The 14,544-nt window shown below is 37.7% G+C and overlaps 1 protein-coding gene across 2 annotated transcripts; it reads left to right on the top strand.

Annotated features, from left to right (window-relative positions):
* The first annotated feature begins 3,186 nt into the window (after nucleotides 1-3,186).
* Nucleotides 3,187-12,895, top strand: LOC129262369 (uncharacterized). Of its 2 annotated transcripts, none has more exons than XM_064099878.1 (3): nucleotides 3,187-3,448; nucleotides 7,232-9,155; nucleotides 10,315-12,895. In XM_064099878.1, exons 2-3 carry the CDS (start codon nucleotides 7,274-7,276, stop codon nucleotides 10,587-10,589), a joined length of 2,157 nt encoding a protein of 718 aa, XP_063955948.1. In that variant the 5' UTR covers nucleotides 3,187-3,448; nucleotides 7,232-7,273; the 3' UTR covers nucleotides 10,590-12,895. The 2 variants fall into 2 exon arrangements, with proteins under 2 accessions (XP_063955948.1, XP_054756452.2); XM_054900477.2 differs by having other exon boundaries at nucleotides 3,218-3,402; nucleotides 7,256-9,155.
* The last annotated feature ends 1,649 nt before the right edge of the window (nucleotides 12,896-14,544 follow it).

The raw sequence follows: 14,544 nt of genomic DNA, 5'->3' as shown, positions 1-14,544 counted from the left end.
GAATATAAAGGGCACCTAGGCGTAAGAGTTTTGAGTCAAATTTTTTAAACAATATTTCTATATATTATTACGACCCAATATTTTTTTGTTGTAAGTTTGTAATGAAACTAAGTTAGGGGATTGCCTTTTGTACAAGCTTTGTTTTTTTTTCGTTAAGACCCTCCGTTTTACTTTTAAATACAAATGTCATCTGAGATAACTTTATTTATCGAATTGTGTTACTTAAATCTACGATTATTATATATATATATATATATATAACCAGTCGCCCTAGCCACTAACCCGTCTCTGTGGTCTAGTGGTTAAGGCATCGGCGTTCAAAGCTGGGGGCCCGGGTTCGATTCCCGGCAGAGACATTTTTCGGCATCAATTTTTCCAAAGGGTAGATAGCTCTGGGGAACCTTGATTTAAGCTACGCCTACCATTGTTCTCTTTATCCATTTCTTTACAATATTTAAATAAAAGAATTGCCAAAGCTCTTGCATGTCTTGTCCGTTAACCGTTTCACGAAGATCTCTTTTCCAAGATCGACGATAACAATGTTGTTAAATACTTGTGACCGCGCACCACCATGATGTCATACATATAGATATATTCATACAAAATTAACGATACACATCTGATAGGCTAACTTTATCATTTGAACATCAATCGGGACTATTACTGCTTCAGTTAAGTCCAGGGAAGATGTATCGTTTGATCCTTGTAATGTTTTATGGGAACTCTTTTTATTTGCCCAAGAATACCTGTTATTAGCTTTGCTGCAGCTAAGTTTTAGAGTATTCTGGATTTCAGACCACTTATTGAGAAAAACGTTGAAGATATCACCATATTCACAGAAAATGAAGGATGGTTGCTGATCTTTTAATGGCAAAGTATGAATTCTGTCATTATTTATTTCTTTTTAAAGTGAGTTTATCCCATCTTACTTTTTTACACATGTGACTATAAAGAAATAATGAGTCTTGTGTTTGCCTTGTGACACTTCTCACCCCGTCCTTCTTTAATTTTTTTTTTATCCACAGAGATACGTTCTCGTCATTAGGTAGCACCTCCACATGGGTGACATATAATAGGGCCTCGAAATTTGGCATTATATATACACACACACACACATATATATATATATATATATATATATATATAATAGAAAAAGAGGTAAACAAAGTTTATTTCCAAGACTTGGAAATAAACTTTGTTTGAACTCTCAGAATGTAATATCGTTAGATATATATATATATATATATATATATATATAAATAATTTATTGGTTGGATTGCTTAACTAAGCTAGTCGTACAGACTGTTTCACCCTAAGGCTCATCAGCGACTGATTAGTATGAAGAACACAATTTTGGGACAGAATAAAGTATACAGAGCATGTGCATTAGGGTATAACATTGGGTTGACAGAGATGAAAGGGGTTACTGAAGGGGTACATGTGTATTGTTTATTACATCGGGGTACTTAGGGGTCATTACTACATGGTTACATGTGAGGGGGGGGGGGGGGCTGGTGGGGCTATCCATATCCAGCAAGGAGGAACTTTTTCTTATGTCTACAGGTAGATATGAGTTCAGTTCGAGAGTTCAAATTGTTGTTTCTGTTTGCGGTGATGATGAAGTATTTCTCCCATAGGCAGAGGTTGCAGCGTTTTGTGAGTGGAGAGTAGGGTTGTGCATGGCGTACGATTATCCAGGTTATCTTGTGGGGTGTGCCCTCATCTTTCAGTTTCCAGATATGCTTACTGAGCTCGGTGCTGTGCCTCTTCTCTTTTATTTAAATGACGCTTTGTGAGATGCATGTCTGGTTTTGAATGTGGTTTTGAATGTGGTTTTGAATATATATATATATATATATATATTTCACTTTTCCTATTTGCATCTTCCTGTGTTGTGGTGTCTTGTTTAGTGTACAAAAACGCGGTTTATCAAGGGCCCCTGATGCATCTGTAATCACCGGCTGTTGTCCGGCCGATGTCAAAGCAAATAGGCCATACATAGATCATACGTCGATGCATACCGGTCAGACATCGGTCGGTTAGTGACTAATGTCCGGACACCTAGACGTTGATCGATAATCAACCGATGTCTGTTCGATGCCTGCTCTCAAGGACTTGACCTCCAATGCTAGGGACACCGGTCGATTCACGGCAGGAAATTGGACGATACTTTAACGATGTGTCAAGAATAGAAAGATCGGTACCAGGGACATCGGAAGATCAAAACTCCCAATTATCTTTGTCCGATCACCCTTCTGATGTTACCTGAGACTCATGAGAGCCTCGGCCATTGTACGATGACCAGGGGTGTCCAGCCGTCAACCAGTCCAAAATGCCCCCCAAAACACATCACAAGTACATCGTAAACTGTTCTTTACAGTTCTATGAGAATCGCTTACCTTGTACGATTATTTGTAATTCAGCCTTTTGAGCTGCAAAAATGCTTTTAGATATATATATATATATAAAGACCATTAGTAATAAACGTAATCGCTCGATCGACGTATGGTCATGATGGTGCATCAAAATTCATACACTACCATGGATTTGTAGTGGATCTGGGTTGGCTAAGTGCCTGTCGTTATCTGGGTTTTGGACTGAAATGTTGGTGTTTTGGGGAGGGGGCTTGGGGCCTTGAAGGACTTAGATTAGTGCTCAGCTTCTATGGGACGCTGGAACTCTGGAATTCGATCGGTCCCAGACTCCAGTCGGTCTTTATTTATTTCAGATCTATGAAATTTAGAGTGTTACAATGTGGGTCCGGACTTCATAGACATATCTCGTTTTCAGATGGGAAATAAAAGATGTTTAGCTTGCGCTTCGTGCTGACATAATTTGTTTAGGAGGGTCCATATCCGCTTCCAAATTTAGTCCAATATGTTTAACAGCACCCCCCCCCCTCCACCAACACACACACACAAAACAGAGGAGGACGAAGAAGAAGGTTATGAGAAATGAAGGAGAAGGAGATTGAAGAAGAAGAAAAAAAAGTAAAAGAAAATTATTTTGTCAATGAGAACTGCAGCGATATTGAAACTTGAATAGTTTTCATAAGTCAAAATTCCAACAGTTGGTTCGACATGGTTCGACTGCATGTAATACCATTTTTTAAAGTCCTGGTTCCGCCTCTCGGTTTTCCGATACGGATGTACCTTTGTCATAAACTTCCTGAAAGTATAGTCATGGGAATGTGGTTTTGATAGAGGCCATTAACTACACACTTAAACGCGTATATAGCTTCAACTGGACTTTCAATTGGCCTGACATCGAAAGTATATCGATTCAGATCTGTCTGTCTTTAAAAATCTGCCGTATTTTCATAGGTCGCAATTTGCCTGCCCATCTCCAACGCAGTAACAAGGTATTCGTTTCATCCAGTTAAATGTTCAGCGTAAATTGGTGGTAAGTTTCATTATTTACATGATTACTTCTGTTACATGATATAATAGTAGTATGATATAAGTATTTCCCATGTGCAGATGTGTAGGCGTACATGTATACAGTTTCTAAATCTAAGTTAACTAACACATGTCGGTTAAAGATACATGTGGTTTATATTAATTTTTCCACTATTGTTGGTTTTAATTGTCATACGATCTACGCTTGCTCTAATACCCACTTATTCTAATTCTCATTTCGCCTAACGCCCTGTTGGTCTAATTTCCACTTCGTCTACTAACAATATGGTTCTTAAAACAGTTCACCTATTAAAGCATAATAGACTAGGTGGAGTAGATCATGTGGACATTATACCAAATGGTTATCATGGAAATCAAACGAGGTAACATCTGGGCTGAATTGTATTGTATTTTTGTCTATAGGCGTATCCCGCCACAAGCCTCATCTTTTAGGGTATACGCTATCTTCTTTAAACTCGATATGTACATATTTAATTTTTTAATAACAAATAGTTTTTTTTTAATTAATATTTATGAAAAATGTAACGTAATGGAAGAAAATAAATGTTTATTTGAATTTAATTGAATTGAATTGAATGTCAGACCAGGATAGACGAAGTGGCTGTAGACGAACTAGGATTAGCCCATGTGGGATCAGATGAAACATGTGGTAGACGAATGTCGTGGGGGTAGATCGGCAATTACAATAAGAGCACGTTCATCAATGTATTATGGGACGTACTCCAGTTCTGGTAAAAGATTGGGTACCTTTAATATAAACCATTCATACAGGTCAGGAAAATTATTTATGTTATTGTCTAGGCTGTAGAATAGAGTTGGATGCCAAATTCAGCACTAGTATGTTTTATAAAAGCGAGGTTCGTCCAAGAACTTCCACCACCCCATTATAACTGAATAAATCGGTTAACGTTAGCATAACTGTATAGGTCTTCAACTATGGTATCAGTTTGGGGCCACACTCCCCAACCCATTCCAAACCCGAGTACCCCCTCCCTCCTCCCCCTTGAAAAACAAAAAAACTCTCCCGGATATTTGCTGGATGGCGGATGTTGTCTAGAATATGGTTTGCCGCAGGAAGGTTAATCGAAAGCTGACTCTCTCCCCTGCAATACCCTGGATAATAACACAAACAGCATAGATGACACAGTGATTTACGGAAATGCGAGGGAGCATCATGCGTGTATCCAGGGGAGGCCACAACGAGGCAATTTTAACCGGATAGGCGAAATAAAAGGTTGGTGCGAAAGGGGGGGGGGGCGAAAAAAAGTGAATGGAGAGATAAATAGGGGAAAGATAAGAAAGGAAAAGGGGGAGAAAAAAGAAGCGAATAGGGATTATAGAATGTAGAGAGAAAGACAAGGGGGGACATTAGGAGGAAAATGCGTTATAATGCGGAATATAGGGGGGGGGCAATGTCAACTGAACTGATCTTAAACGTGTAGGGGCGTCATATTGATCAAACTTGAGCGTTGCCAAATTGATAAGTAATGGGTGCCAAAATGGGCTTTGAACTTAAGGACGCCAAATATATACATGTACTGGTCAGTCTTATCGACTCCTCATTATTTTTGTTATGATAACTGAATTCATTGAATTCATATGACATATACATGTACCTATACCATCGCGTGTCAGGGTTTGTGAACTGAACTCGGGACTAGCGAAGACCTGTAAATAAATTGAGGTTTCCAAATATGTAACCTATATTTCATATCAAACTTGAATTAATAATTTTCTAGTGATAAATGGCAGGGACCTTTTATTTGAGACACGCTGCCACTAAAAACAATTGTTTCTGTGTCATCTCGTCCTTGGCAAAATGTCATATATTTATTAATATTTTTAATTCATTTATCAATTCATTAATCATTTTCAGTTTTAGTTAATCAGGGAGGCCTCAGTTACATAAACTACTGTCCTTGAGGGCCCTGGGATAAAAAATCAACTTCTGCAATATTTACAAAGAATATATCAATCAAAATGGCATATACAGGTATTACATTATTTCTTTAAAAATAGATTGATAAGCATTAAAATACAACCATATAAAAGATCATATTGAATTGCAAAAATAGCTTTACTTTAAAGTTAAGACAAATAAAAAAGGTTAAGGCAATCGGAAACCGCTAAATACGATTTAACAGGAAACGGAAGGATGACTGGTATTAGAGTATTGTTCAATTGATTAAGAAATAATTTGAGAATATGTTGAGGAATGAGTAATGAGTAGAATTGGAGTAACGTAAATGTTGCCCAATTAGAATATAAATCAACTACTCATTGTTGTGTATCTTGCATTGCAAGGCTTATCCATTTTCATTCGTTAATTGAGGCACGGAATGAGTTGAGGAATATTGTCTAGCGTTGATCTATCCGAAGATTATTCCAGTCGGCGGTCCCGATGTATTGAAACGTCCTCTTGCCCCTATTATTGTACACTGTTTACCTGAAGAGAGACAGTGGACATTTATCTTGTCTATCATAATTATGTTTAATGAATCGTTCACTTAAATATGAGGGAGCAATACAGTTAACATATTTAAATACTTCACACATTTCGGTGAAAATGCCGTCTGGAAAAGAGATCTCTCCATTATAGGACAGAAAAATAAATGAGTTCGCGGATGGGCCCCTAAGATCATTCTTGTCATTCTGTTGGCAATTTAGTAAGTCTGTCAAGGAAACCGAGTGAAATATTAGACCAAGCTACGTCACAATAATCAAATTAGGCATGAGCAAAGCATTACAGAGTAGTGTAAAAATGTCATCCGGGATATAAAGCTTTGCAGATCGACGTTGAAATCCAATTTTTCTTGAAATCTTTTCAGCGATGTGATCTATGCGCCTCTCGTATTAAATTTTTTCATCGAGTATGACACCTAGATACTTATTACTGGATACTCACTCATTTTCCCTTTTACCATTAACAATCTTAACATTTTTAAAATTATGGAGCCGCTGCTTGGACCCAAATATCATGTTCTTTGGTTTACTAGTATTTAGTGTATACTTATGGTGTGACGTGGAGCCGGGCTACGAGCGAGCAATGTATGGGAAGGCCCACATGACCCAAAAATTAACATGAATTATCATCTTAAAGGGATGGTCCGGGCTGAAATATTTATAGTTTAATAAATAGAGTAGAATTCACTGAGCAAAATGCCGAAAATTTAATCAAAATCGGATAACAAATAACAAAGTTATTAAATTTTGAAATTTAGCAATATTCTGTGAAAACAGTCGTCATGAATATTCATTAGGTGGGCTGATGATGTCATATCCCCACTTGTTCTTTTGTATTTTATCATATAAAATTAGGTTTATTCAATTTTTTTCCTCCAAGAACTAGAAAAATTGGATTGACAACTGATTTAGTGCATTAGATATTTATTACTGCAACTTATTTTATTATAAGGTAGACATATTATTCACACAAGTATGAAATAATGAAAAAAATATGATTTTATGTATAAACAACATAAGAAAACGGAAAGTGGGGATGTGACATCATCAGCCCATCTAATGAATATTCATGACGACTGTTTTCACAAAATATTGCTAAACTTTAATTTTCTATAACTTTTTTATTTGTTATCCGATTTGATGAAATTTTCGGCATTTTTCTCAGTAAATTCTACTTTATGTATTAAGGTATAAATATTTTCAGCCCGGACCATCCCTTTAAAAGAAATAGAAAATCAATTCACCTAGACTAAAATCATGATGTTGAAAACGAAATATAACCTTTTCTCGAAAAAAAATTGATATGAGTGTACCTATTAAAGGAATCCCGGTAACATAATTAATTTTAGTATTGACATTTTTTATATTTGTAGATTGCAAAGATACCCAGAATGGCTCACCAAAAGCAATTAAACATCAACAGGAAATTGATGGTAGGCATCCCTCTGTTATTTCTTCTCTCCTTGCTTATGGTACTGCTCTTAACGCAACACAAGGGGACGTCTCTGGACCTTGAGGATTCTGCCATATATCGCCGTTTTTCGTTGGACAGCGACTCGCTGTTCATCCAAAATGACACAAAGATGGACTTACCGTGCACCAAAGAGCTAAACATTTCTGATGGCACGGTGCAGGGAATCATCTCAAGACTTAATGTTACCAACGATTATGTTAGCCTAGTACGAATCAATCTCGTCTTTATCGATGACAACCTACCAGACAACTCAGAGCAGAGTAACCCATCGGTCTGGCACTGGGGGCTTGGTGGCAGGGGAAAAACCTTACTCCATTTCCCCTACGACAACAAGTCTTTGTCTCTGAACACTCTGAGCTTCGGGTTTCACTGGGTCAATGTCACAATCGACAACACTGGAGCATTAAACGAATCGTATTCCGATGGTTGCTTGGGATATACATTGTCCAAAGTCCTGCGTCAAGTTCGGCGTCAGTTGAAGAATACAGGTGGTGCTTCACAGGATGTCAAGGATGACGTCTTATGTAAAGAAAGGTATTTAAGCTCACCGTTGTTTGGGGCTACGTTGATTCCTGGTTATAGTCTCTTCGATCTGCAATCGAGCAGCTATTACGAATGTTGGAATATCATGAATATAGAGACATGTGATCAGGACAACTGTTTAGTTTACCCTTCGTTTACAATTGGATGTACTATCGTTACTATTTCTTTTGGGATTACTTACATATTGCTCTTGTTGGCCCTCATCTGGGAATTGTGGAGGATCTACTCCAGAAATTTTAATTACCAGGATGAAGGCTCTGGAGAGTCAGTAAACATCTTACGAATCAATCTTATCCCACCTGTGTTGCTCATGCTTGCTTCAAATAACACACGGCATCACAAAATGTTCAACATGACATACTGGGCCTTGGTTTATGCTGTACCATTCATCATTTACTTTGTAGCTTTCCTGTGGTATGCCACCCGAGTTGATGAATACGCTTACAGAAGTTTCCAGCGTGGAGAGATGTTCACCCGAACCAATGCATGGGGTCTTGATTTTGGATTAGCCAACATCTTATACATTGATGGAGCTGTAGTTTTCTTGTACTTTATTTACAAGTACCGCCTTAGTGACAATGGTACTCAAGGACAATTCATTGAGGAACAATACAACTGGAAGAGTAAGAAGACGAGGGTTCTTTACTACATTGCTGTGGTAATTTTCTGTTTTTTCCGATTCTCAGCGACAGCTATGCTCTTGGTCGAAATCATTGTTTTAACCTCAATTGGAATAGCCATAAATATTAGGTATGGAAGCCCCGTCTGGATCAATATCATCCTTGGTGCATTTTTCTTTGTTGCTAACATAATTCAGTTTTTTGACAGCTACCAACACCTCTTCAGCAAGATTCACTCTGTCGGCACAAAAGTGGACCGGGATGACAGTTTGCAAAACAAAATCTTTCAGCAGACAGGTGACGGATCTCCGCAATTACAATTCACGATAGAGTCCAGTCTCCTCCGTGACATTATCCGAAAATGGCTACCTTTGTACAGTCATGTCTTCAATACTATCAAGCACATCATCATCGGAATAGTCTTTCTTGTCATCGTCGCTCTCATTGTTGTCTTCATTGACAGAACCACTCATGTTTCTTCATTCGTCGAGTACGTTGTCACAACAGTACCTTTGGTGATTGCGGCTGCAGGGAGATTAGGAGGGAGTTCTCTTACAGCTGGTGGAAAAGCAAAGAACAGCACCCAAGACAAACTCATGAAACTCGAAAAGGATCTAAGAGAGTACGCCCAGACAGGTAATGCACCTTTTATATCATACAAATATATTTGGTTTGAGAAAGTATAGTGGACATATCGTTGTCCGAGGTTGGTTCGGCAATTACTACTTAAACATAGTAACATTGCCAGACCGACCGAGAATAAACTACCGTCGGCTCCCAAGCATCACCCAAGGTGGTTTGGTGTTGCGCGGCGCGGCGGCTGAACTAGTGAGATCGATCTTCTCATAATTCCTCTTACCGATTGTGAACTAACCCTGCTGAACTAAAATCAAGGGGCCCGAATCATTCGATGATCTAATTAATGATGGTCATCACTTATTTTATTTTCAGCATACAGACTCATTGTAAACAAGGAAGACGCGATTTCACATTGACAGTTATTTATCGGAGAGTTTGTGATTCAGCTAGCATTGCATTTTTACCTGTGTTGATTGCGCTGCGCTCATCTCTCAGCAGACCCATGAGCAGACCCCTGCGTCGAGCGCCGTTGCATCACAAGACTTACCCGGTGGAGGCAGTCCGTCGTGCGCTGTGCCTGAGTGATGATTGCGTGGTTTTCAGTCGGACCCAAAATATTATTTAAAAAAAAAACTATTCTACCCCGACGTCACCAACTATTTTGATCTTATGGTCGGGTGAAATTATGATTAGTCACGCGTGAAGGGCCCTCGACCAATCAATAACAAATTTTCAGTAAGGGGTATAATATTCTTTATGTACCATGAACAACGTAAGGAGAACCTTACCTGTTCATATCCATCTAGTCGCAAAAGCCCCAGCCCCCCCCCCCCCGAAATTTAAGAAACTTACATTTTTATGAAAAATATCACTAGCTTCAACAAAGGTGTGCTTGAAATCCTTCTAATTCACTTTAGAAAATTTAAAAGCGCCCCATTAGTTTCTTCAAAATCTATTTGTGTCTTGCTCCCCCCTGCAAAAAAATGTACTGCGATAGAAGTAGAAGCAACATTAGTGTGTACTCTAGGCACTGGAGAGGGCGCAATGCCTATAAGACAGTAATTGCAAAATAGCCTCGTGTTAATTCATGGTAGAAAAATCATCATCATACCCTTCGACCTCTACCCTTATCATAGCTAAACATTAAACCCTTTAAGAAAAGCAAATTATCATCTCTAAATAGATCAATCTCGATTTTGTTTCTTTATTATCCTAGGCGAATTCCCGCTGCCTGAAGCTTCCTGTGGGCAATCGTTCTACAGATGGCTCTCCTGTCTCATGTGCTGCGTATCGGAACCAGATCAGCAGGATCCAAACCAAGGCCAAACACAGAACCAAGATCCTGCTGCTCCTGCCGGATCCATAAATCAGTCTACCGACCCGTCAGAGCATTCTGTACCCGGTAACGGTCACGATGATCAACCTCCAACTTCAGTCGCATCCGTCTCTTTACCCCAAGGTAGCTCCAAGACTGCTCAGTCTTCGCTTTAGCCATCACCAATATACTTATGAACCATTTTTATCAGGATGGACTTTAGGAATTCAGTAGGTCACGATCGAATGATTCATTTATGATTGTTTCCCTCACGTTATCCCATTTAAACAAAATATTCCGCGTTGAATTTGCGACCCATAAGAGGCTACCTAATTTCCTAGTGTAACAACGGCTATTCACCATCAGTTCGAATGTCGGTTCTTGCGTGGCAGGTCTATTCCTGTTTTAGTTCTCCAAGCTACTCTTTCCAAGGATAGTCGTAGATCGAGGTTTGTAACTTTTGCAAGACTCCACCATTATTGGGGAGAGTGACTCATATAGTTTAAATTGCAATTGATCTATATCCCACATTGTTTTCGAATACTCCTTTCGCATGTCATATCCCTTCACATTACTAGTACTTTATCATTGTTTACTTTATATTATAATGTAGATTGTGAATCAACCATTGGAATTGGGACAGAAGGCTTTATGTTATGCCACAGTAATTTGGTTAATTTCTTCTGTCCCTGGCGTTCCAGTGTTTGATATTTCTTATCTTGTATTGTTTATGCTGAAATGTATTGGGTTTTTTGTAATTTCCTTTGCCGAATAAATGATAATAATAATGATGATGATGATAATGATAATAATAACAATTACTGTGGTGATGTTGACAGATTTATTGGATCGATAGGCATGGAAAGTTGACCTTCAACAGGGACATGGCAACCAAACAGAATGAAAATGGGTCTTTTTAGATAATTCATGTTTGTACTAATTGGCTTAATTAAACAGTTACATGTAATGCATTATCTCGCACTGATGTAATCTTTGTCTCTCTCTCTCTCTCCCTTCATAAACATATATGAATGTGTTGTGTAACAGCTATATTCTGTATATACCCGCGATTTCATTAAAAATAGCGGCAATCTTCGAGGTTTATATGGCTTTGATATCAAGAAGTTCCGGGAGCTCCAGACAGACCCCAACCGCATAGCACTGCCGTATATGATTATGGAAGGGTTGGGCCATGGTCCCCAAAAGTTCTTCAACCAAGAAAAAAAAAAGGAAAGAAAAGCAAAGGAAACGAGTTTATATAGATGGCGCTATATTGGTGATCCAGATTTATTTTTCTCTGAGACGATTTATGCTCCAAAATTTGACAAATTGAAGCAAAACTGAAGTTTAAGTTGGACAGTCGGACAGAGCTGCATAAATGGTAATTTATGTTCTCGATTAAGTGGATTGTTGTGAGATTGTTCTGAGAGTGGTAACATTATCTTCGCTCGAACTGGCACTTCGGTCCCACACGATGCAATTCTTGTGATGTTTACATTACACTTCCGGGTAGCATGTCCGAAGAGAACTCGATTACTCTACGTTCAGGTACGAAGTCAGAAGCCAAAGCTGACAAAAAGAGTAAAGTTAAAGGAAGTAGTACCGGTATAACTGAAATTGTGAAAGAAATTTTCAAGGATAAAGAGTTTAAAGAAATACTCAAGAAGTTGATTGAGGAATGCATCGATGATGTGAGAGCTAAACTATCTGCAAGAATAAACAAAAATGAAGAAAGAATAGACATGATAGATGGAACCTTGCATGATATACGAAATGAAATTGATAAATCACAAAGTAATATGGTTCATACTGAAAATTTTCTTGAAAAAACAACTGAAAAGCTGTTGCACCTTGAAAATGAAATCACAGAGCTCGAACAATATAGTCGCCGCAATTCTCTCAGAATCTATGGTGTTGATGAGTCATTGAATGAAAACACTGATAACATTGTTATTGATATTGTCACCAAAACTCTTGGTTGCCCCCTGACGCATGGAGACATTGATAGGTCCCACAGAGTTGGCAAGAGGCCTCCAGGTATCGCCACACGTAACGTCAAAGACATCCAGGACATCACATCTGCCGTCGACAGTACACCCATCACTGAAGGACTGCCTGATGTCGGTAAGGGCACGCAGAAAAAAACTACTGAGACCAAGAGGAAGGTTGCAGTTGATAAGCCTAGACCAAGGTCCATACTGGTAAAGTTTTGTTCTTACAGAAAACGAAATGAGATAATGCTAATCAAGAAGAAGCTGAAAGGATCAGGACTCACATTAGCAGAAGACTTAGTCAATGAAAAGTTCAAACTTCTAATGGCCGCGAGAAAAAATCCAATGGTTGAAAACGCATGGTATTATGACGGAAGAATTTTTGCCACTGTGAAGACGAACGGAAGTGAGCCAGTAAAAAAACTTATAACTTCATTAAGTCAACTCAACAACTTGTGTAAAAGCCTTTAAGGCTCCTGGCTCTGAATAAGATTATAAGACTGAAGAACAGCTTCATATTCCTGTTCACTTGTAAATAGTCTGTAGTAGTAGTAGTGCTTATAAGCTAAGTACTGCCTTTCGACTGCCTTATTCTTGTTTTTATCTCCATTGTTTTATGGTTGTTGGTTCTCTCTCAAAATGTGCACTTCTTTATTACTAGACTTGGTTATATATGGTTTTATTACCATTTTTAGATGTTTCTCGCCCAAAATGCTCACTGCATTTCCATTAGTTGTTATTCTATTTACATGTAGCCATACAGGTTCCATTGGGATTGGTACTTTCAGGATAATAATTCACTTTGATCAGTATGTAAATGATCAACAATTTAACGTTCAGTGAATGTACTTGTGACTGTATAGATGGTAATGGTATACAGTGCACTAACTGTTTGAAATATCACGCAGATAATTGTGGATTGGTATCAAATGCATATCAAAGATACCCAACTGATTGGATATGCTATGAATGTCTATGTAATATTTTCCCATTTAATCACATTTCTGACAACATAGAATTTATTGAAAATGTTCTTGATTCTGTTGAACATGATGACACAGAATTGATTACACAAGTTACACAGACTCTTAATGACATAACTAATGATGAGGATGATGATGTCATTGGTCTTGATCCGGACAGGAATTTCAATCCGTTGCTTCAAGATTGTCAATATATTCTTCCAGAAGATTTTTGTTGTAAATATAGAGGAAAAAATGATAAATTTGACTTTGGTTTGTTGCATATAAATTGTCGAAGCCTAAATAAGAACTCATCTAATATAGAACAATTAATTCATTCCTTAGATTATCCGTTTTCAGTGGTTGGGCTTACGGAAACCTGGATTTCGGATAATTCCCTCCCTATATTTCACATTCAAGATTATGAATTTATTCATTTAGATCGAAAATCAAGTAGAGGAGGCGGCTTAGCTTTTCTTATCTCAACTACTGTTACATATTCAATACGGAATGATCTAAGTCTGATAACGAATTGTCAAGAATGTTTTGCTCTCGAAATTCAAGTCCCACGTGGGAAAAATATTTTGATATTACTTGTCTATAGGCCACCAAATTCAAATATATTAGAATTCAATGATAATTTGGATAATATTCTACAGTCTCTGGCAAAAGAAAACAAAAATGTATATGTATTAGGTGACTTTAATCTGAACCTATTAAAGTCTTCTATTGATACTAGGGTAAATACTTTTTTAAATAATATATATTCAAATGGTTTAAGGCCTATGATAAGTAAACCGACAAGAATTACAAAAACTTCTGTGTCATTAATCGACAATATTTTTATTAATTCATACACTTCAGATTTGAAAAGTGGCATCATTTACTCTGATGTTTCAGATCACCTACCGGTCTTCGTCATAGTAAGCAACATGCCAATGTATCAGAAAAGTGAGATGCAAAAGAAAACACGGGTAATCAACGACAAGACAAAGAAATCATTCTTTCGCAAACTATGTTGTGAACAATGGCTAGATGTTTATGAAAGCATATGTCCTAATAACGCATACAATCTCTTTTTTTCTAAATTTCAAACACATTACAATGAATCATTTTTACTTGTTAAGAAAAGTAAGAAAAATAAAATAAAGAAACCATGGGTAACATTTGACTTGCTA

Source organism: Lytechinus pictus, chromosome 5 (genome assembly GCF_037042905.1).
Source record: "Lytechinus pictus isolate F3 Inbred chromosome 5, Lp3.0, whole genome shotgun sequence".
In the NCBI taxonomy this organism is placed as follows: domain Eukaryota; kingdom Metazoa; phylum Echinodermata; class Echinoidea; order Temnopleuroida; family Toxopneustidae; genus Lytechinus; species Lytechinus pictus.
This window is presented reverse-complemented; position numbering and strand designations above follow the sequence as displayed.